Here is a 24,023-nt window from a genome sequence, read left to right as displayed (position 1 = left end):
AAATCAGTGTCCAAGGTATAGTCTTATTAAAAAATTAAAAAAAAAAAAAAACATTAACTGAGCTGTTTCACCCAAGTGACAAGTCAAATTGTGTCAGGGCTTGTAGGCACGTTGCTAGTCCCGCTGTTTTACGTTGTAGCACGGAGCAAGGACGGTCTGAGGCGGTGTACAAAACCAAGCTGCCAAACCACAATGTTTTATTGACATTTTTTCAGCAGCAACATGACATGTGAGTCACCATGCATGGACCCAGGCAAACACAACATCCGGATTTTCCTCATATCAAAACGTTCCCCTACGGAACATCATAACATAACATAACTATTAGAGGTGGGAATCTTTGGGCACCTAACGATTTGATTACGATTACGATTCAGAGGCAACGATTCAATTATAAATCGATTATTGATGACACCTACAAACCCCCCAAGCTATTAGCTGCTTTCAATGTTTCGTACATTAGTTACAAAAATTGCACAAAAAACCTGTCATGCTTAAATAAATGACTATTTCAGTAGCAAGTTAACAGTTCAAAACAGTAAATAAAATACTCAAGTTCCCATTCTGTATCAGCAACTTTAAACTACATTCAATGAATTAATGTTGTGAAACAAACGTTAAAGTTGTTAAAATTGCTCCCAGTATTCCATAATTTCCATAATTAAAACTGTTTTAAAGATAGATTCAAGTCAAGATTTTGCCGATTTAGGAGGATCTTAGATAAAAAGTTAATTAGGGTCGCTACAACAGAGCCTTCTAGAGAAGTCTTCTGCTTTAAGATGGCGGCTGTTTACTAACGCCGGCAAGCCTGTCATTTCGCATCTAGTATTCAATACATGTGCTGCTAACGCCGTTGAGTCTGTCATTTTGCATGTAGTTCTAAATACATATGATATCTATAACAGTATAACAGTAGCATGATGTGGACGTAGTTTGTAGCGGCTTTCGGCAGCAGTCAGGTATTATTGTTTTTTTATCTAACGGCATGAGTTGAGCCAGAGTTGAGTATTGTCATTACCTGGGTAATGAAAATCATGATGTTCACTCTCGGGACGCAATGAGGAACAGACTGCATTGCGTCCCGAAGCCCGCGCTGACTGTGTTTTAGTTCCGCTTTACTTGACATATTTCAATAATCAGAATTTGGATGTTTGTGAATCGTTCTCGAATGTTGCACGGCCGAATCGCGAATAATCTAAGAATCAGAAATTTCACACACCTCTAGAAACTCTAGTTCCGCGGTTGTATAGTATGGTAAAGGTATAAGTAAAGTTACACAATGGAATTGTGTAAGTACCACTACAACGTATTAATAAATGGAGACACGTGACATCTATTTATCTAGTCTGCTCAACACCATCTGAGTGTCTTTTCTCAGCTGCTGGGATCATTTTAACGAAAAAAATGAGCAAGCTTGACACCTGACCATGTAGACATGCTCACATTCCTACACTTCAATGCTTAGAGAGAACAATAAATGTAAGAAAATTTAGAATTGTGCTAAATCCTGTTGGAAAAGTGTTCTGAATCAGTTTACTTTACATTCACTATCACTGGTGTTAATGTCAGCAATTGACGACCTCATTGGACTTATTTAGTTAATTATGTATCTATTTGTTTCTTTTATTAAAAAAAAAAAAAATTAAATAAGTGTTCAAGTTCAACAATGTTTTGTGAATTAATAATCGTCAACCAAAAATAATCGCTAGATTAGTCAAAAATTAATCACTAGACTAGTCCTAAAAAAAAGTCTACAGACTAATCGGGAGAAAAATAACCGTTTAGGACAGCCCTAGTAAAAAGTATATCCGTTAAAGAGAGAGCAATGACTTCAAGTGGCCGTGTTACTCTTGTGTGCTGTACTTACTAGTGTAAGAACGACATCAGACATAAAATTTAACTCGCCATTTGTTTCACCATCTGACGACATGCTCAAAATACAATTTATGACAGCGCCGCAGTTACTTTGTTTTCCTGCAAGACTGAGGCACAGCAGATTTTCTTGTGAGAAAAATCAACATGGGTTCCAAGAATGTTAAAGCAGTTGGCAAAAAAAGGAAAAAGGAGAGGCTTACCCTGGAAATGATACAAAAATATGGGCATGGTGGGCACGTCCGTGAACTGACTTGACAATACCGCCGTACAATGTCTAGAATGTCGACGGTCCTCCTCAAACCTCCTTTCCCCAGTCTTTATAAGTTAAGGTTACAATTCGGTTACATCGCCAAAAAGTCCCCAGCTTCATCAGGTTTTTAATCATTTACTCCAGAACTTGTGCAACAAAACATCCCTATTGCCCGCCGCAGCTTGACAAAGTGAAAGTCTCCCACCCTCACTCTGTCAGGTCTGCCACACGGTGCGTTCAGGTACACCACGCAAAACACATACGCCACATTAGAACCCTATTCGTTACATTATTGCAGTTATTACCGTGTCGGCCCGAATATAAGATGGTGTTTTTGCATTGAAATAAGACTGAAAAAGAGGGGGTCGTCTTATATTCGCGGTCTAGACATTATACCCATTCACGACGCTAGATGGCGCCAGATATCATTGAAGCAATGTTCTGTCATGATAGATCTCAGCTACTCTTTTTAATTTAACTAGTTTGCATTATTTTATTGCAATGTTTTTCCCTATTCAGATTTGTTTCAAGACTACAGTTACAGTTAGACTTCACTTTGATGCTTAATGCAGTTATTGCAATTTTGTTGTTTTATCACAATAGATTGATTTATTTACATCTCAAAAAGCAGAAGCCATTCATTTACGAATGTGATTGCACTTGAGTTTACATATTTAAATGTTCAGATATTAATGTATGAATGAGGCAAAATAACATGCTTTTTCTCTCAAATATATTGTTATAATCGTTTGTTTCAGATGTACTCTAATTGTTTTCTGTATAAAAATTAATTTGGTGTCTTGAAAAAGAGGGGGTCGTCTTATAATCAGGGCCGTCTTATATTCGGGCCAATACGGTAATAGACCCTACTCACCTACGTCACAAAATGACGTGTCGCTGTATCCGGCCGCCATATTGTCCGTATTTTTTAGACCTATTCTCATTGTTTTCAATTAGTCGTGCAAGTTATAGAGCAATTCATGAAAGCCCCGGTGTTATCTGACGCTGTAAACTCATTGGATGCATTGCATAAAAGGCGTTATGTGGAAAAGCTTCAGTTTATCCATTCGCCAGATCCATATTTGATGCCTAAATCGATGTTTTTCGACCCGCTGTCTTCGCCGTCTAAGCCTGACATCTGCTACCCTGATATTTACAACTATCTTGTCCACACAAAATCAGCCTATTCTCACGAAAGTTTGAAAAAACTTTAAGAGCTTGGAGGCTTATAAATACTTCGTTGCTGGTTGGGTGAAACAGGTCCTCGTCCACGAAAATTCGGCAGGAATCTATCTTGTGCTCGGGAAGGTGAGTTACAAAATTTTCAATTCAAAATCTTTTGTTCTTGCTAACATCCACTGTCAAGTCTAATGTATTTCATGTCATTTGTCAATGGAGCTAGGGCTTTTAATGTTTATACGGTTTAGCGATAGCACTCTCACTACATACATATATAATATGTAATAAATATGAAGTGCGATAGCACTACTCCAGATTGTCCCTAGTTGAATATATTTTTTGGCTTTTGACCTCAATAGTGAAATTGTAAATTAATTTTATGACAACTGTCTGATTATCCCCTTATAATTATATATTTTCAGGTAGTTTATTCACAACGTCTGAGTATGTTGTCGGCGATTAGCCTAGCAATTATCTTAATTGTGGTTGCCAGCCCAAAACCCTCTAAATATATATTAAATGCATCTTACCAGATATAAAACTACTACATAATCTGTGGTAGTCGTTTGGAGCCCAGTTTTCTCGTCGAATAGCAGCAGTCAATCTCGGTCTCCTCTCCAGGTCTCTCGGATACGGTAAAACTTCAAGTCGCTCCGTCTATCTTCTCTGTTTTTGCAACCGACCGCCACACACGACTTCACCATTTTGATTATTGTTAACGAGCAGAAAAACACGCCATAATAGGAGGAATTTACGAAGCGCTAATGCATTAACATGACGAATATACGGACAACATGGCGCGGGGGCGTGGCTGTGACGTCACGTGAGTAGGGTCTATATGTCCTCTCTCCCTCCCACACTCTGTCAAGTCAGCCACACGGTGCGTTCAGGTACACCACGCAAAAAACATCCGCCATATTAGAACCCCATTTGTTACATTTTTGCAGTTATTATTATTCGTAGTAGTATTATTATATTCTGACTTTTATTCATAATTTATTTGTTTTGCTCTGTGTAATTGCTATTTGCAGTAACGGTACTACCAGCAGCATTTATTAAGGATTTAGTGTAGGTTTTCAGGCTGTGGAACAAATTAATGGGATTATAATGTATTCTTCTTAGGTGAAGATCCTGCTCGACATACGACCATTTTGACTTACAAACAAGGTCCTGGAACGAATTAACTTCTTCTGTAGAAGTACCACTGTATACTGTAATATGGTAATATTTTTTTTACATGTCAAACAGTATATGGAAGCCATTTGATTCAACAAAGTCTGTTTGTAAATGTTGTTTTAAGACAACTGTGGCCCAAGGTAGAAGAATCTTTAAATATAGTGAAAAACCTTGCTTACCAGCATTAAGCCTGACAGGCTGTGACACATTTTAAACACTTCCTTTCAAAGTTGGAATGAATATGAATTATTTTGTGATAAGCTATTTTGTCCCTAACTGGTAGCATTTGTAAAAATCTTCAGCTATTTGTAGCCAAGTAGAGCACAACACACAGTTCCTCAGGAATGCAACAATAAAATATCATTGTAAAAATATTATAATTTCTTAAATATAAAAATTCTGTGCGCCTATATCAGATCAGCGAAAGGTCAGCAAGACAAGTCACAATGGAATTATGACCTCCAGTTTAAATTGAACATTACAGGTAATGCCATAGGCATTTATAGCTACACTATCCAGGTGTTATACTTGACAATGGACCATTTTCTCAACACGCAACGTGAGAAAAAAGAAAAAGCAGTGTAGCACATACGACAAGGACATAAACATTAAATCAGTTTAATATATCTACTATTTTTCCATCTACTTTTAAAGGGGGAGGGGGGGTCTAGTCTATTTTTCAGACACATGGTGTCATTCTACAGAAGTAACAATTTTACATTGAGTTGATTTGTGAAAGCCATATATTTCATACACAACTTAATATAAATGTGTGTTTGCATCATGGCCATCTCAAACAGCTGGAAATGGGACCCCCACCCATCTTTCCACCCATCCTCTCTCTCTACCCCTTGCTCCTCTTTCTCTCAAGCGCTCCGGTTTACTTTTATTTCAGAGTCAGTCCCTCTACGGAGAAGCAGTTCAATAAAAGATAATCACTTTAGCTGACAGTTTGACTCATGTGCATTTATAAATATAGAAAAGGTACACGGCATTTTCTCACACTTGGAGTCTGCCCAAGTACTATGTGTAAGCTAAGCTGTAGCATTACATTCAAACTTGTCTTGAGGAGGGCGCAGTAGGAGAGCATTGCGGAACACATCAGAGCAGAGGATGAGCTAGGAGGAAAAGGCGGAGGTAAGTACCACTGAACGTGTCAGCAGTCCCCACTGGCAGACAGGATACATATGACGATTTCTTAAACATAGGTGAATGGTTCAGAAAACCTCTCATGTGTTTTACCCAGGAAATGACCAAGACTAAAAGCTCAAAGAAGTTAAATTTGCATGTGACACTCATTTTAAAATACAGCTAAAGCTTGATTCAACAGAACCAGGTAGTCCATAACAGATTCTTAAATTAGCAGATAACATCAGCTAGAAGTAGTAGTGTCCAGCTTAAAATCAAAAGACTTGCGCAAAGTGTGTCTTTTTCTAGACTTGGTGGCTTTTTTGATGACAAAATCAACAACTGTACAACTTCCCTCTTTTATTCTCCATCCAAGCTGACTTGGAAATGCTCAGGCTGACACGACGGTGGTTCATGGACACAGGTCCACCTCACCATGTTTCACTCCCCTAACTACACCATGCTCTCCAAGCACTACCTCACGATTTATCTGTACCTATATTGGTCGGCAAAAAATGTTTTAAAAACTGCTTTATAAAGAAATATTTAATTTAGAAAAGCTTGACAGCTTATGAGCGCAGCCATACAGTGGGACAAATAAGTATTTATTTAACCACTAATTGTGCAAGTTCTCCCACTTGAAAATATTACAGAAACAAAGAAGTGGCTTCGTAAGAAGCATTTCAAGGTCCTGGAGTGGCCTAGCCAGTCTCCAGGTCTCAACCGCATAGAAAATTTGTGGAGGGAGTTGAAAGTCCGTGTTGCCCAACGACAGCCCCAAAACATCACTGCTCTAGAGGAGATCTGCATGGAGGAATGGGCCAAAATACCAGCAACAGTGTGTAAAAAGCATGTGAAAAGTTACAGAAAACGTTTGGCGTCTGTTATTGCCAACAAAGGGTACAAAACAAAGTATTGAAATGAACTTTTGGTCTAGACCAAATACTTATTTTCCACCATGATTTGCAAATAAATTCTTTAAAAATCAAACAATGTGATTTTCTGGTTTATTTTTTTTTTTTTTTTTTCTTTCCACATTCTGTCTCTCATGGTTGAGGTTTACCCATGTTAACAATTACAGGCCTCTCTAATCTTTGTGGGAGAACTTGCACAATTAGTGGTTGACTAAATACTTATTTGCCCCACTATATATGGCCCGCAGGAGGCAGAGTTGTGACACAACATCATTGAGAGGCAAATCTGCTGTCAATAGAAATGCCTCCAGGGAGTCTGGACTCTCAGGAGTTATGAACTAATCATGGAAGGATGAAAACGTATGATTTGAATGGACAATCAGCAATAACAGACAGCCACGTTCCTCTAATAGTAGTATGTTAAATCAAGATTCAACTGTGTTCTGTTATTAAGCAAATTACTTCAGGTTTCACACCAATATGTGTAATATAAAAGATATTGTATTGTGTTTCATTCATATGATGCTAAATGAACCATAATTTCTATTTATGACACTAGCTCTGCATGGTCTCGATATTTTTAAGTATGTACTCAATGCAACCTAAGTGATTACCTCTAGTTGATTCACTGTGGACAGTTTTGTTTAAGAAGAGTAATGGTGTTATGGGTCATACCTCGCATTCTCGGGAGCCTGAGATAGTGTAAGTGCAGGTTCCCGTCCCGTTGACAAGCACATCCATGGCCTCTGAATGATTGGGTTTATAGTCCACATAGTACTCCTGCAGGGGAGAGCTCAAAGTGCGTTCTGTTTCCTTCGACTTCTTCCGTCGCTTACGGGCTGTCGATGAATTCTCCTGAAGCTGCTTGACACTGCTCGGATAGCGTTTCCACGACACATAGATCACCAACAGGATCATTGCAACAGACAGAAAAAGGGCAACACTTCCTGCAACAATTTTATGGAAAGACACAGGCTGCAGGTCTTGATCTGGGGGAAGAGCCACTGGCTGGGTAACAGCTGATGAAGTCGGGCCCCTGATAGAGCCTTCTGCTCTTTTTCCTGAACGCGTGGGTGAAGCCAAAATCGCTGGGTGATTTTCAGGCTGCTTAGAAACGTTGGAAGGAGTGGGAGGAATACTTGCGGTGAGCATCGTCACTTGGGTCAATTGGCAAACACTAAAGGCGTCAACAGCATCCATCACTTTCTCACCTTGGGCTTTCTTTGGAGAGGCACATATCATATTGGTTTCCTTTGCACCCCTAAATTTTCTCAGCCATGAGACCAGAGGACAAATGGCTGACCCGCAATCCCAAACATTTCCAGCCAAACTGATTGTAGTGACAGAAACCCATGCATCAACAACCTCTTGGGATACATTTGTTAACTTGTTTGAGTCCAGATTGAGGGTTTGGAGGTTGGGCAAATACTGGTAAATGGCTGCGTCGAGTTCTGACAGATCATTGCCAGACAAATCAAGTTTTTGGATTGAAGCCCAAATCCAGGTTAGACCCTGGCTCATTGAGCGAATTCGATTCCACTGGAGATAAAGTGCCCGCAAATTGTAGAGACGAGGAAAATGTGAAAAATTTATCTTTGAGAATTGGTTATGTTCCAGGTGTAACTCTGTCAGCTTGACGAGGCCTGAAAGTGCATTCCGAGTGATACTTCGCAAGCGGTTGTAACCCATGTCAAGAAACTCGAGATTTCTGCAATCTTGGAAGAGACGCAAAGGAAGGATCTTTAGTGAATTGGAGCGAATATGAAGGCTGAGAAGCTTCCGTAGTCCTTGGAATTGCCCTGACTGTAATGCTTCCAGTTTGTTGTATGACAAATCAAGGTTACGCAAATTGGGCACAGGATGGAATGTGGTGTTATGAAGTGATGTGATCTTGTTGGAGCTCAAGATCAGTTCTTTTAGCCTGCGAACTCCTTGGAAGGCCATCCCATCTACAGACGTGATGTAATTGTGGTCTAAATAAAGCCAGATGAGGTGGTTCAGGCCAATAAACTGGCCGGCTCGAAGATTCAATAGGCTGTTGTATCTTAACGACAGGCCTTCACAACCTCCTGAGAGGTTCTTGGGGACATCACGAAATGCACTTGATTCACAATAAACAATTTTCCCATCACAGCGACAGCTCTTTGGGCATGGGCGCTCTGTTTGAGCTGGGCTGGCTGCTAGCCACACCTGCATCAGCAGCTGGAGTACTATCCACCGACGTTGCAGAGCAGAGCCTGTACAGAAGGAAAGAAAGGGAGAAAAATATATATGGTGAGCAGTTACAGTACACAAATTGAATACAGAATAATCTGTAGGGTTTTCTGTTCAATACATTTTGCCTTCATTTCTCTGGTGTTTTAGATTATCTTAATGAAATTGCTTATGTAGTATATACATATTTACAGTTACACTGAACATACTTTTAGAAGCATGGATGAAAAAAAATTAGACTGCACTGTCAGCTAGGGGGTTGAATAGGCGTCAAATTGCTTGATGAACAAAAACAACATTTCAGAATCATTGCAAATGTTCAGTATTTTGTTTTCCATAATTTTAAAAACAAGACTGTCAGTCCGCATGATTTGCAGCTAAATATTTTTCTAGTTGAACTATTAAATAATAACACACAGTGACATTGTTCCAACCAAATGCTAATTATGATGAACATATTATGGAGGAATAATGTTTGCTTATTTATTTCAAATCTACAAGTAACGTAGGCTTTGTTTTAGAGTCATTATAGTTTAAAACTGCACACCATGCAAATTTTGTCTTCCATCTTTATTGATCGATCGATCGTATCACACTTCATGCTACAACACTGTCAATCAGATCGTTTTACTCTTGTTTTAGTTGATTTATTGGTTTCATATTTTGCTTGAATTCATGATGTTTTGAATTATTTTGTTTGAAAACATTTCACGGGTAACTTTGTTACATTTTCCTTAATTTGATGGACAGTGTGGAGGTCGATTTCCACAGTTACTGTGCGACTGTGAATGTGAACGCTAGTCCGTCTGTGTGTGCCCTGTGACTGACTGGAGACCAGTTCAGTGTGTAGTATGCGTTTTGCCTGATGTCAGCTAGGACCTTGTTTGAAAACAAGAAAATAACTCTGGAAGGAAATTTGCCTTCATCGTTTAGCACCAGAATAAACGTCATTGTGAGAGACAGCTGACATCCTTGGGTTAAAAACAAGCAAAGTTGTGTCTGATATGGAGGCTGGGGGAAAAATGTCCCTTTTTTATATTCTGTGTGTATATATTAGTGCTGTCCAATTTATCGTGTTAATGGGTGGTAATTAATTTTTATAATTAATCACCTTAGAATATTTGACGCATTTAACGCATGCGCGGAATGACCCGCTCATGCATTGCTTCAAACAGATTACAGTGACGCCTTTTTTTGCACATTGAGAGCTCAGAGGCAGAGACAGGCGAGTGGACACAGGCGTTCATTAGACCGCGCTGTTTATTGGCTCAAGCTTCGGCAACTCCTTCACAACAAACATAAGTATCATTTAGTGAAAGCACAACCAAAATAATATTCCTATCTCTCAAAAAAATAATGTTCAACAAAAGAAAAGCTGTGTATAGCTTTGCAAAATACACATCAAACTTACTCAGACTTTGGTCAAACGCTATTCAAACATTTTGTGTAGCTCAACAAATATACTGGATGGCAATATTTAGTCACAATATACAAACTATCAGAGGTCTTGTACGTTGTGAAGCGAGCACTCAAATGACAGAAGTACAATGGATGTGAAGTACGGCATCAGCCGTGTGACAAAACACACTAATTGTCTTGATTTCTAAGTAATTTAAAACTCACCATTGACACCTTGTGGTGTATTTCAATCACTACCTTACGTAGTTTAAGACACTTGGGAAGAACGGCAGGGAACCCATGTGAAGTCACCGCTCGGCGACGTCCACAATGGTGAGCTACTAGTTTATTTTTTGATTGAAAATTTTACAAATATTATTATAACGAAAACATTAGGAGAGGATTTAATATAAAATTACTATAACTTGTACTAACATTTATCTTTTAAGAACTACAAGTCTTTCTATCCGTGGATCACTTTAACAAAAAGAATGTTTATAATGTGAATGCCATCTTGTGGATTAATTGTTATAATAAACAAATACATTACTTATGTACAGTATGTTGAATGTATATATCCGTCTTATCTTTCCATTCCAACAATAATTTACAGAAAAATATGGCATATTTTAGAGATGGTTTGAATTGCAATTAATCACGATTAATTAATTTTTAAGCTGTGATTAACTCGATTAAAAATGTTAATCGTTTGACAGCCCTATATATATATATATATATATATATATATATATATATATATATATATATATATATATATATATTTTTTTTTTTTTGTATTATTATTATTATTATTATTATTTATTTTTTATTTTTTTTTAAATATATCAATCTCTCCTGAGGATGAGAGTTATGGAAGATGAATGAACGAATTTAATTATTTATTTAGTTATTTAGTTAGTTTTATAATCATAATTATTCAGATTGTTACATCAAATAGCTATGTCACACATGTTGTTTTTAATCACATTAATCTGGCAAGACTGCCTGACTTTCCCGATGTACAAGATACATGGAAAGCCAGTGTGCTCTTCTGCCGTTTGCGCTGGATTTCAACATTGATGCCAGAGGTGGCGCAAACAAGCACATGCTGAATCTTGAAAGAACCAATCACAGAATCGCAGACGTGACGTTAACAGCATGTTATTCACGCTAACGATGGTGGTCAATGTGTAGTTGTCAAACAATCATTGGCGTGCATTGAGAGTTAATTGAGAGGTAAGATGCTTTGAATTGATAAAGAAAAGTGAAGAAAAACTGATCATTGGTTAAGTGTCATGTCACTACTTGTTCAAAGTGGAGAAAGTCATTAGCAAATGTAATCGTTCCTCTTTACAGTCAGTAATGATCTGTCATCAAAATATATTGATTTCCCCTTGAGAGGGTGGTGTGATGATACAGTGTGTGCACCTTATAGCAACATGTATAGACTTTCACAAAAGACTATATAAATGGGAGGACAAAATATATGATATGTTGGCAAACACAATATTTGACATGGTACCGGTAAGTAGGGCAGAACGATATTGGAAAAGTTTGCGATATATTGCGATGAATATTGCAGTATTAAAACTAGAAGAATATTCACCAGATGACTTGAATAGCTCTGTTTGGAAGGATACTGTATTGCATATTACCAATTTTTATTACCATAAAAATATGCATCAAAACGTTTCACAAATACATGTTACAATTATATTATTGCACAATAAACATAAAATCAGAGTTGTGAGTAATGTAAAAAAAAAACAAGGATAGAGTAAAGAATAAAAGTTAATACACTCATTTAAGGCTGCCGGAACACAAGGGGCGAATGAAGAAATCATACAATACAGTTAATCCATATAATACAGTTTTAAATGGATTTTTTCATATCGGCTGGTCAGATTTAAAAAAAAAAAGGTTGATAGCTATATATGTCAAATGTCCAAGTATTGGCGCCGATAATCGGCCTATCTTTTCTTTAGTCCCATACTGCTGCAGTTAACTGTCACAATCCATGTTTTTGCCAACTTTTACAAGAATTTTTTCCAAGAAATTTTGCCTAAGTTTCCAAATGTAAACACAAATTTGAAGCGCTGAAAATGATATATCGTAAACATCCAACCAAAGGGAAGGATTGTAAATTCTCAATTGAATGTGTCTGCATGCGTACATCAATAACCAGGGGTTTTGTGTTTTGAAACATCACTGCCGGTGAAAAATATGTTACGTTCTTACGTCACATATGCTATGCTATATCTGGAAACAGTACGTATGCCGTGGCACGGTTTCTCGCCTTGGGCTTTAGGGACAGTCATTTTCCGCCACCTTCCTTTTCTGCTTCCAAGGCAGGTTTTCTATCAAAGACACAAATGCCGATGTTCTCCCTTCATCCTGCTGCTTCACAGTGCTATACCCCATGTGCAAAATGTATGCCCAAGTTTTGAATAAACGTGAAACGAAACAGATTGTTGTTACTTCTATTATTCCGCTACAAGAAAATGTGAAAAATTGTTTTAAAAAATTGAAGAAAAAACATCTGGATATGAAGTTGTGTAAGTATTGAAGTAGTTGCTGCGTCTTCGGTGAAGCCACTACAGGACGCAAATACACATACAGAGGCTTCCTCTTGCGCAACCACTTACCCACTAGGCTACGAGTTACTAAACCCTGTAATTTGCCCTTTTTATACTACTGAGACATTCTATAAACTTGCTTTACTATGAATATGCTTCAAAATCCACTTATGCCTTTAGCTGTGGATGTTTTTTTTTTCTTTACAAACGAGGTGGTGGGTATTTTTTATGCATTATTTTAGATGGGTGACCGGGATATTAGACATGTGGGCAAACCACATGGCCCAACAACATCCACAGCATTTAGGAATAGCGTACCGCACGAATGCTATTTATACACCGTGACGTTGCATCGTAAAGCGGAAGTAAAGCGGAAGTGGGACATTATAGACCCGCTCTCGCATAGAAACAATGTTCTTTTTTCTATTTCTCTCCGATAATCTTTCAAAAACGAACATGCCAATCACACATTGCTTTTTTGGAACTTGTGGAACAGACTCTAGACATTACGACATATGAATGATGTTTTTCCAATAGATTTCCCGAAACCAAAAACTCGGAGGAAAAAATATGATGAATTAATCAACTTGTTTACGCTAGCTAGGTGAAGCCAGGGTGAAGCCATTCACATTTCATATGCAGTAAACATTTTGTTGGGTTGGCATGCTCCTTCAGAGGACAAAGAGGTAAGCCATTTTGATATTTTTAACTTATTTTTTAGTGTGGCGTTGTGCCGTGCTGCTTCTATCTGACAATGAATGACCTCAAAAGAAATAAAATGGTATCTGACTGCCACTGTTACTTTTTCAGTTGTAAAAAAAAAAATCTTTAGAACGGGGAATTGTAAATAAACGATAGAATTAATATTTGTTATTAATAAAAAAAATTAAGTGTTCATTGGCTCTCAACGAGTAGCATTTGCGATCGCTAGACGAAAATATTAATGTAGTTCCCAAAAGAATGGTCTGAGATGTAAGACAACCAGAGGATATACTAATATACTAGTATAAGATAGACAGGCCATGTGGAGGTAAAGGATAGATTGTTGAAACATGAAAATGTCCTGTCAGTCGCGTAAGAAAAAGGTGTCGATTAAAAAGCTAAGGCTCTGCTTCGGTCAGCTCGTTTTTTTCATCTCTTTCAGCCCTCAACGCTCAAGCCATCTCTTTAACCGAACATTTTTATGTTTTTATGCTATTACCAGTGAATTTGGCACCAGGGACATTATTTTCCGACAGAATTGGTAGGTTTAGCTTTGTAAACGTCCTGTTCGTACACGCTTTTCATTCATTTCCTATTGGGGACAAACGGTAGCGTGTCCCCCCCTTAGCAACATTAGCTAACGTCATGAATATTAATGAGCTGAAGTGATATGTAGTGTCCGGTATGCCATTCCGGGAAAATCTCATCCTTCCCTGCAGATTATTCAAATGTCTGAAATGTTTCAAAATGGCAAAAAAATCGTCCCAAAAAAATCTAAATTGCTTTATATCTTTTATTACTCAAGACAAAATGTAACTGGTTGTGTTAAATGTGTGCTTATCTTATACTGTATATAATTTTAAAGCTGTTCTGTCTAATCATATTATATCGTTCTCCAAAGAATCAATATCATATCATTTCATTATAAAATTCTCTGACAATCCTTTGTTGACTGTATTTACTATGTGCATATTAGGTCTGTTTTATTAGATGTGACTAATGAATGGACTGTGTACTAATGTCTCCTCTAATGCCATTAACCAAGGTGCAGAGGTCCTTCTCTGGGCTGTCTCGATTACCCTTTACCAAATGCAACGCTCTTCAATGTTTGCTTGTTTGTTTTTCTGTATCTATTGTATTGTATGCAGTGTTGTTTTCGTCCACAAATACCATAACAAAAATATTTTGTCGATGGACAGTTTTTCATGACCGTGATGAGGAGGAGCTAAATGTGGCTAGGGAGACTAGAATAATGAGACGAATGCCAGTTTTCATCTGGCGAGATGACAACGAGACGAAAATACTTTCTGTCTATGTCCACAAAGCGAGACATTTTCATATTGTACGTGGAGTACGTCAGCTTGCATCTTAGCATTGTTTGGGTCGTGTCACTCACGTCAGATGAGCTGCGCTTCTCCCTCACTCTCTTTACCGAGTTTAGGATGTCTTCAGCTAGGCAGCGCTCCAGCTTGCTTGTTTGGAAACACATGGTAAGATTTGTTTTCTTATCTTGGCAACAGAGAATATGCCATTTTGCCTTAGCCTTTAATGCGGGGTTCTTGCACTGTTTTAATAGTCAAATATAATGCTTCCTAAGACATTTTTAAGATGTTAATAATATAATTCAAGGAGCTGCTGCAACAGAACGCTGGTGTTTTTCTCCTCCAATATGCGACTCGACGGCTTTGACCCCCATTGTCCCTAACGAAAAAGTCTTTTTGCAAGACCGGACACTTGTTATTTTCACCAGGTGCCAACCATCTCTTAAATAAACCATCTAACATCCATTTTTTATTAAATCTACACTTCCCCATCTCTGCATATTCTCGCTCATCTCTACAACTGCGAATAACCAGGAGATGGCGTCATGGCGACAACTCAAGTCACCGGCGTACACTAAGGTTGCGGACAACGTACCGCATAACATATATTAATTAGGGCTGTCAAAATTATCGTGCTAACGGGCGGTAATTCATTTTTTTAATTAATCACGTTAAAATATTTGACGCATTTAACGCACATGCCCCGCTCAAACAGATTAAAATAACAGCACAGTGTTATGTCCACTTGTTACTTGTGTTTTTCTATGTTTTGTCGCCCTCTGCTGGCGCTTGGGTGCCACTGATTTTATGGGTTTCAGCACCACATGAGCATTGTGTAATTATTGACATCAACAATGGCGAGCTACTAGTTTATTTTTTGACTGAAAATTTTACAGATTTTATTAAAACGACAACATTAAGAGGGGTTTTAATATAAAATTTCTATAACTTGTATTAACATTTATCTTTTAAGAACGAATATATATATATATATATTTCTATGCATGGATCGCTTTAACAGAATGTTAATAATGTTAATGCCATCTTGTTGATTTATTGTTATCATAAACAAATACAGTACTTATGTACCGTATGTTGAATGTATATATCCGTCTTGTGTCTTATCTTTCCATTACAACAATAATTTACAGAAAAATATGTCATATTTTATAGATGGTTTGAATTGCGATTAATTACGATTAATTAATTTTTAAGCTGTAATTAACTCGATTAAAAATTTTAATCGTTTGACAGCCCTAATATTAATCCCAAACTCGTATTTAGTGCACGGCCATTAACTCGTTTGCTCCCAAAAGCGTATAAATATGTTCTATTTTTAATTGTTTCAGTGTCCCAAAAACGTATTTATACGTCTTTTACGTTTTTTTTTTTTTTTCCACAAGAGACATCGCTAGGTTCTGATTGAACTTAGCTCCAAAGCACAAAGCTGAAATTCCATTTTAAAGCAATAAAACTGGACACTTGAGGGCAGTTGCGCATTTGGTAAGACCCCCAACCTGATTCAACAGAACGAATGGCTGGCCGGCCGCACGGCCGGGGCGCCGGCAGAAGACGACCGAATGGACGTCCAGGATGCCAGGCGGCGGATGACCGAGCAGAGGAACCGGGAGGATGCCCGGGATACCAGGCGCTGGACGACCGGGCAGAACGACCGGGACTACCAGTGCAGCGGACGATGCCGTTGAGTCCGTGCTGGAAAGACTAAAAAAATCCATCTTTATGAGACAGGCGGCATTGAGGGAAAAGTTTACCCTGGCCGTTGCGGCCACAACAGCATCATCTCTCAGTTAGTTATGTGTAAATAAATTGTTACTTTGCTATCAAAAGCTTTATTTTGTTGTTTATGTTATTTATGTTGTTTATGTTATTTTGTAAAAGGAAAACATTATTCAAATTTTTGGGATGTAACTAAAGCAAAAAATGGCTGTGTTAAAACCAAAGTTATGTTTGAAATGTATGCGTTTACAAAAAGCTCAATTTCTCTGTTTTTTCATCAGAAATTGGAAAATTGCTCAAAATAAGCTATTTTTTAAATGCTGATTTCTAAAGAATGGAAGAAGATATGAACTAACTTTTTTTCCTGCTGAAAAAAGAGAGTCTAATCTTTCTTTTGGTGGGTTCCATGTTTATATAGCAATAGAACAAAATTTTGTGTGGGCCTTGCAAAATCAGTCAAAATCTAGTAAAACGGCCACGAGCGAAGGGGGTTGCACTGGTGAAAATGGCTGGGAGTGAATGAGTTAATAAAACAAATACATACCGTTAGAAGTTTTACGGCGGACTACAGTGATTTCCCTGACATTAAACGCATGGTCTGGAAATTAAATACCTACTGCAACTTTTCATTAAATTTAAGATTTTAAGAAAAATAATAAGAATTTAAGACCTTGATTATTCACATTTTAAATTTAAGACATTTTAAGACTTTTTAAGGACCTGCGGGAACCGTGTTAGTGGCCTGTGCTGAGTGATCAATGTGGGTGTGGACAATTTGGTGTGTTCAATTAACCTACCATGCTTGTCATGGGTTGCGGGAGGAAACCGGAGAAAACGTACACAGGCTCGGGGAGAATACGCAAACTCAACACAGGAAACCCATAGCCTGGGATTAAAACCCTGAACCTAGAGTAAGCAAATTCTGATAACGAGACCAAATAGTTATGTCAGGAAACAGGCATGGAAATGGCACTGAAATTGTTTTTCGGGATGAGTTGATCCTTGATGTTCTGCGTGTGCCCCTAACACTTCAAATTAGGGGCTACTGTGCTCCTAAAAAGTAATGTGTTAAATTATGTAGTTAGTCTGGAGTCTTGCCTGAATACCCCACGGCAAAGTGATACTCTCCAAATATTGTCAATGATTTCTAGCTGTTTTCCATTTGCGCATGGTTTCAACTCCAGCTAAAATAGGCATTGCCTGATACATAGTTCTGCCTCTCATTTAGCTTTGTAATTCTCTCAAGTTATTTGCCTAAAGCGCTTAACGAAGGAAAAGTCCATTATGAAAATGTGTTTAAAGACATACCAGAACAGTTTAACCATTGCTGTCTTCAGCACGATGGATTTTTCTGCCTCACCACAAATAGAGGCATTGAGTACAAGTTTAGCTGATTATCTTGGCGAACAAGCTGGTGCACTTTGGTGCCATTTGCTGCCACCGACAATATGAAAAGTATTGTTCCTTTACACAGACAAGACATTGATGCTTGGCTATAGTAGAACCTAGGCCTTAGCCAGAGCTACCCCATTAGTCTCCAATTATCTTTGGAATGACAGCAAAGGCCTGCCATCTTAGAAACATTTCAGCAGTTGATATTGAATAACGCTCGACGATGCCTTTAGATGGCAACACATCTCTGGCAGAAGAACAACAAAAAAGGAAAAGATGGCAAAAATATAGTTTGAGACTGTACACACATGCTAGATGGGGACTGTTTTGAGTTTCAATTTCTTATTCCTGATTTCCCTTGATAGTTACATCTCAATGCAGGAGACAAGAAGTAAATTAAAAAATGTACGCTGCCTGGGTAATTTTGTTTTGTCCAAAGTTGATACAGATAGACAGACAGACTGACAGACAAACAGATATACTGCATTAAGGGTGACACACCATTAAAAATAAATAAATAAATAAATAATGAATTAGCAAATTTGTAATTAAGTAATAGTGATTAATCACATTTATCTCGCAACACTTTTTGCCCCAAATGTTTAGTTTTTTTTTGTTTTGTGTTTTAAAAATAGATTTCAGTGATTTACTGAATCAAACACACACAGACATGAATATTTGTTAACATTTAGTGAAATCATTTAATCTGATTTTCATGGTGGATGTATTGAACCGTTTCGGTTTTGCATGTTCGGTTCGGTTCGGTTCGGTTCAGTTGTGTGCCATTTCAGTTTTGTTTAATGCAACCTTTTTCCCCTCAGAAATGTTATTATTAGCACGGGCCAAGTGCTGCGTGTGGAACCGAAGTTCTGTGGGAGATTCCACACTGACGCCTTAAGTGTCGGCCACTCAGGTCCCTAAGTAGTTTAGACTTTACAGCAGTGGTCTCCAAACCGGTCTTCAAGGACCACTGTGGGTACTAGTTTTTGTTCCAATCGATCCAGAACAGACAATTGAACCAATGAGCTTTCTGCTAAAACAAGCAGCACCTGACTGCAATCAACTGATTACACTTGTAAAACATCACATTGGTGAAAAGTTGTCAACTTGTTTGGTTGAAATGAAATCCTGCACCCACATGTGGAATGGAGGGTACTTACAGTATATAGTTCATTTATCTTCATGGTTACCATGCCCAAAGCGCTTTGCATTAGCACACATTTACCCTTTCACGCACACTTTCATACACCAATGGTGCCACGCAAGCCGTTGCCAACCCGTTAGAGGCAAATTAGGTTTTAGTGCCTTGTCCAAGGGCACTTCGACAGTGGCAGTTGTAGCTGGGAAGCGAACCACAGACCCTTCGGTCCCAGGAAAACTCAAGCTACCAACTGTGCCCCTGCTGAAATGGAAGAGTTTGGAGACTCCTGCTTTACAGCCTGTAAAATTCTGTAAATTGCAGGCATTTTCCAGTGCTTGAGTCTGCCGACCGTCCGGCAGATCAAATTGCCAGAGCGGAGCAAGCCACGGCAAACAGACAGCGGAGTGGACCAATCAGCGATGGGCGGACGTGACGTTGGTAAAGCGACAAGAAACTAGCGCGAGCGGAGAATGGAGAAGTTTATTCAACATGGCTAGCGCGAGACAGACTGTTGTCAATGACTTGTGTCGATGTGTTTTTGGTAATTTAAAACTGTTTTTACCGTGGATTGGAACATATTCTCGGCTCTCCCGTTCGCCATCTGTGTTGTTGTGGAGACAACTTCCGACGCGCAAGAGTGACGTTGCTCGTTAGGAACACGTCACGCGAATAATCGAATCTGATTGGGCGGATGATTTTGTTCACCTCGAGAGGCCATTAAGGAGCTGGGACACAGACTATTCTCACAGTGTTTGAAAACTTCAGGGAGATCAGTCTGGCCGTGCCAGGCAACTACTTCACTACTGTTGGGCCGGCCCGCTTCTGCGGATAGTTGGGCAACTGTGCCCTTGTAAAGATGATTTAACCATGATTTTTTCCCCCAAATAACTTAAAAGGGCGACACAGTGGAACAATGGTTAGCACATCCGCCTCATGGAGTTTCCATTTTATGTTTTAATTTTTGTGGTACAATCTATAAACACTTGTATACACTTGTATTTCATTATATATACTTCTTTATATACTTTACATATGGCGGGAAACACAGACAAGACTAAAAAAGCAGTTTTTGCTCTTGCACTCCTCTTTAAAAGAAACTGCAGTATTTTAAGACAAAACAACTGTTGTGTTTGATAGAACAATACGTCTATATGCTGCCATAGCAGATTCATGGCACATTAAGTCCCCAAACTATTTTTAATTTGTCCATTTTACCCTGAAAGCCTCCGTTTACAGACATCACGCAAACGCTTTTGTTTCAACCTAGCCATAAAAAGAACGTAAGTAATTATTGTTATTATTCAAAATATCTGTCATTTTTTGCTTAGAATCATTAATTGATGTTTAATATTTAGTTCCTACCGAAAAAAAAAAACTTAAAAAAAATATTCACTCTGCATATTTTAAACTTTTAAACAAATTATGTCACGATGAAAAATTTGGCATCTGTAAAAATGTCACGGATATCTACCTCATAACTATCGCTAAACTGTATTTTTTTCTTACTGTCGCATTTTTCCCGATATGTTAGATGATAAATAATTGATCCAAACAAAGAAAAAGTGAAAAATAACGTTTAAAAGGGGAACTATATGAAAAAGAAAATCTCGACCACTTCTTGTTGTCTGCAATTTCTGCATTGCAACCCTTGTTATATCACCATGTTTCACCCATAAAATCCCCCAAAAATCTGGCTGTGGCCATTCACAGCTGTGTCTTGACACTCGGTGATACAAGCTACATGGAGTTTTTGGATCGAAACAAGGTAAGTACGTGATAATATCTCATTAATGTCATGGCGTCTTTAATTCTGCTCTGGCGTGCTCTCGCCTCCAGTTAGGGTTTTGCTGTTTAATTTTTTTTTTTTTTTTTCAAAAATTCCCTCCTGTTCAAAATTTTTCCTCCCCCAGAAAATTGAGATTTTAAGTTTTCCAATGATGTCTCACACATGCATATCGGACAATTTTGAAATTTGGCCAAATTGGGGGTCTCAGAGCGGAACTTCAAGTCTCCCAAAGCACATAACAATTTATCTGTATATTTCAGGGGGGGGTTGCATCAGTCAATCTACCTCAGAGTGCCACATTTGGGTCTGAAGAGCCAAAGTTAAGTTTCGCCTGAGAGTGGGGATTTCACTTTGATCCTCTGCTTGGTTGAGCCCGGAAATACTGAGCTTGGGCGGTCATGAGAGAAGCGCAAAGCGTCTGGAGCCTCCAGGCTGGAGGTTCATTGTTTCATTTTCATCCAACAATGCTCGAGAATGTTCAACTTCTATCATTTCACACATTTATTCAAAATTTATCTGTGTATTGCGACAATGACAATTAATGCCACACTCTGCCTCAGAGTGCCACACTTTAGGCTAAAACACCAAAGCTACATTTCACCTGACAACAAGGATTTCATTCCGTCCTCCTGTATTGTATGTCTCGGGTGGCCACAACACCAGTGCCCAAGCGCTTCGATTATCACCGCTGGATTTTCATCCAAGCATGCTAAAATGAGTCGTTTCAAAAGGACAGGCGGGTTCACGCTTGTCACGCCAAGTCAACCTGCCACATTTTGGCCATTAAAACCCAAAATTAAAGTTTCGACTATTATCCATGATTTCACTCTGCCTCTCTTGGCCAACTCTGGCGCCCAAGGGCATCCGCATGTTGTTTTGAAGTCCAAACTACAAGAGTTGGGAAGGACCATAATCAATTACATGTGAAAAAAAATTAACAGCATCAAAGGGGGTTCGCCTTAATGCCATGATTGAATAGTTTTATAGATATACTGTATACATACAGTATATATATATATATATATATATATATATATATATATATATATATATATATATATATATATATATATATATATATATATATATATATATATATACATATGGCGGAAAACACAGACAAGGGTGAAAAAACAGTTCTGCTCTTGCACCCCTCATAAAAATTAATTGCTGTATTTTAAGCTGAACTGTTGCGTTTGATAGAACAAAATGTCCATATGCTGCCATATCAGATTCATGGCGCATGGTCCCCGAACTATTTTTAATATGTCCGTTTTACCCTGAAAACCCCTGTTTACAGACGTCGCACAATACACAGCCATAAAAAGAAGGTAAATAATCACATTTATTATTCGAAATGGCTGTCATTTTTAGCTTAGAATCATTAATTGATGTGTAATATTTAGTTAAAAAAAAAAAAAACGAAAACTTTAAAAAATTATTCACTGCCATATTTTAAACTTTTAAACAAATTACGTCACAATGACAAGATTGGTGTCTGTAAAAAAGTCACGGATATCTACCTCATAACTATCACTTAATTGTATTTTTTTTGTTACTGTCTCATTTTCCCTAAAATTTTAGATGATAAATAATCGATCCGAACAGAGAAAAATAGAAAAAAAAGTTTACAATACGAATATCATTAAAAAAATATGAAAAAGAACATCTCGACCACTCATTGATGTCTGCGATTTTCGCATCACAACCCTTGTTATATTACTATGGTTACCCATAAAATCCCCCAAAAATCCAGCTGTGGCCATTCCCATCTGTATCTTGACACTCGGTGATACATGTTACATGGAGTTTTTGGATCGAACCAAGGTAAGTACGTGATAATATCTCGTTAAAATTGTGACGTCTTTAATTCTGCTCACGCGTATTCTCATCTTCATTTAGGGTTTTGCAGTTTAATTTTTGTATGTATTTTTTTTTTTTTTTAAATGCCCTCCTGATCCATTTTTTTTCTCTCAGAAAATGTATATTATAAGCTCTCCAATGATGTATCGCACAAGCATATCGGACAATTTTGAAATATGGCCAAATTGGGGGTCTCAGAGCGGAACTTCAAGTTCCCTGAGTGTTTTCCACCATATATGAAAAAACAATCATGTATGTTGGCCGTCCAGGCCGTTCAAAGAAGTTGACACCTCAACAGGAGTGTCACCTGATGAGAAAGATAGAAAAAAAAATTGCGATGGAACTTTGCTCAAGAAGTTTGCTCAAGAATTACAATGCAGAACTGGGGTGACTGCTTCTCGTCACACAATACACTGCAGAGGAGTGGCATGCATGAGTGTCGTCCACGTTTTAAGCCTCTCTTTAAGCCGATGCACAAGAAAGCCATACTGGAATTAGCAAGGGCTCGTGCTACCAACAAACAACACTAATGGGACTCTATTCTCTGGAGCAATGAAACCAAAATCAGCCTTTTTGGAACCAGTGGCTTAAATACTGCTGACTTCACAGAAAAGTGCATAGTGCCTACAGTAAAATATGGTGGTGGCAGTGTCCTTATAGGGTGCTGCATGAGTGCCGCAGGTGTTGCAGCGCTACATTTAATCGATTGAATCATGAACTCTAAGACGTACTGTTGTATTTTAAGAGAAGATGCTACCATGCCCTTTGTCGTTGTTCAGTTTTCCAACATGACAACACACACACAGAGCCTACAAAACAGTTGCGTTTCTTAAGAAGAACAGTGTCAAAATATTGAGCGGCCAAGTACATTCATTTCAACATCAATATTTTAAGACAGGTATGCTGTTGGCTGTGGATATTTTTTTCTACAAATGTGGTGGTGTAGACATAATTATTTCTTCAGGACATATGAAGGCAGGATCCTCGCTTAGAAAAAAAAAAAACTGCTAGGTGTAGACTAGTTATGCACGATAATGAATTTTTCAGCCGATACCGATAACCGATCATTTCCTCCTCGTTCCAACCGATAGCCGATAATGTCAAGCCAATAATTCTATTAAAAGTTTTATGTAAAATTTTAAAGTATACACAAGAGAAAATATTACTGTACAAAAATATTATTGCTCTTTTTTTCAACATCAAATGTGAACAAGTAGTAAATTCCAACATCTAAATAAAGACAGATTGTCTGACATTGTGTAATGTTAAACTTTTGGCCACAATTACTTACAGAGTAAATACCTAAGTTGCACAAAAATGGCTTTAAAAGTAAGCCATTCCTAACGTATAACATTAATACACAGCAAAAA

General features: G+C 38.0%; 1 protein-coding gene across 3 annotated transcripts in view; it reads right to left on the bottom strand.

Annotated features, from left to right (window-relative positions):
- Positions 1 to 24,023, bottom strand: part of LOC130905820 (leucine-rich repeat transmembrane neuronal protein 4) — a 172,587-nt gene that overhangs the window by 140,021 nt on the left and 8,543 nt on the right. For all 3 annotated transcript variants that reach the window (XM_057819529.1, XM_057819530.1, XM_057819531.1), the window contains one exon: positions 7,198 to 8,759. In XM_057819529.1, the coding sequence (XP_057675512.1) occupies positions 7,198 to 8,759 (1,562 nt within the window). The remainder of the gene's footprint in view (positions 1 to 7,197; positions 8,760 to 24,023) is intronic.

The sequence above is a fragment of the Corythoichthys intestinalis genome, chromosome 17 (assembly GCF_030265065.1).
Source record: "Corythoichthys intestinalis isolate RoL2023-P3 chromosome 17, ASM3026506v1, whole genome shotgun sequence".
Classification (NCBI taxonomy): Eukaryota; Metazoa; Chordata; class Actinopteri; order Syngnathiformes; family Syngnathidae; genus Corythoichthys; species Corythoichthys intestinalis.
This window is presented reverse-complemented; position numbering and strand designations above follow the sequence as displayed.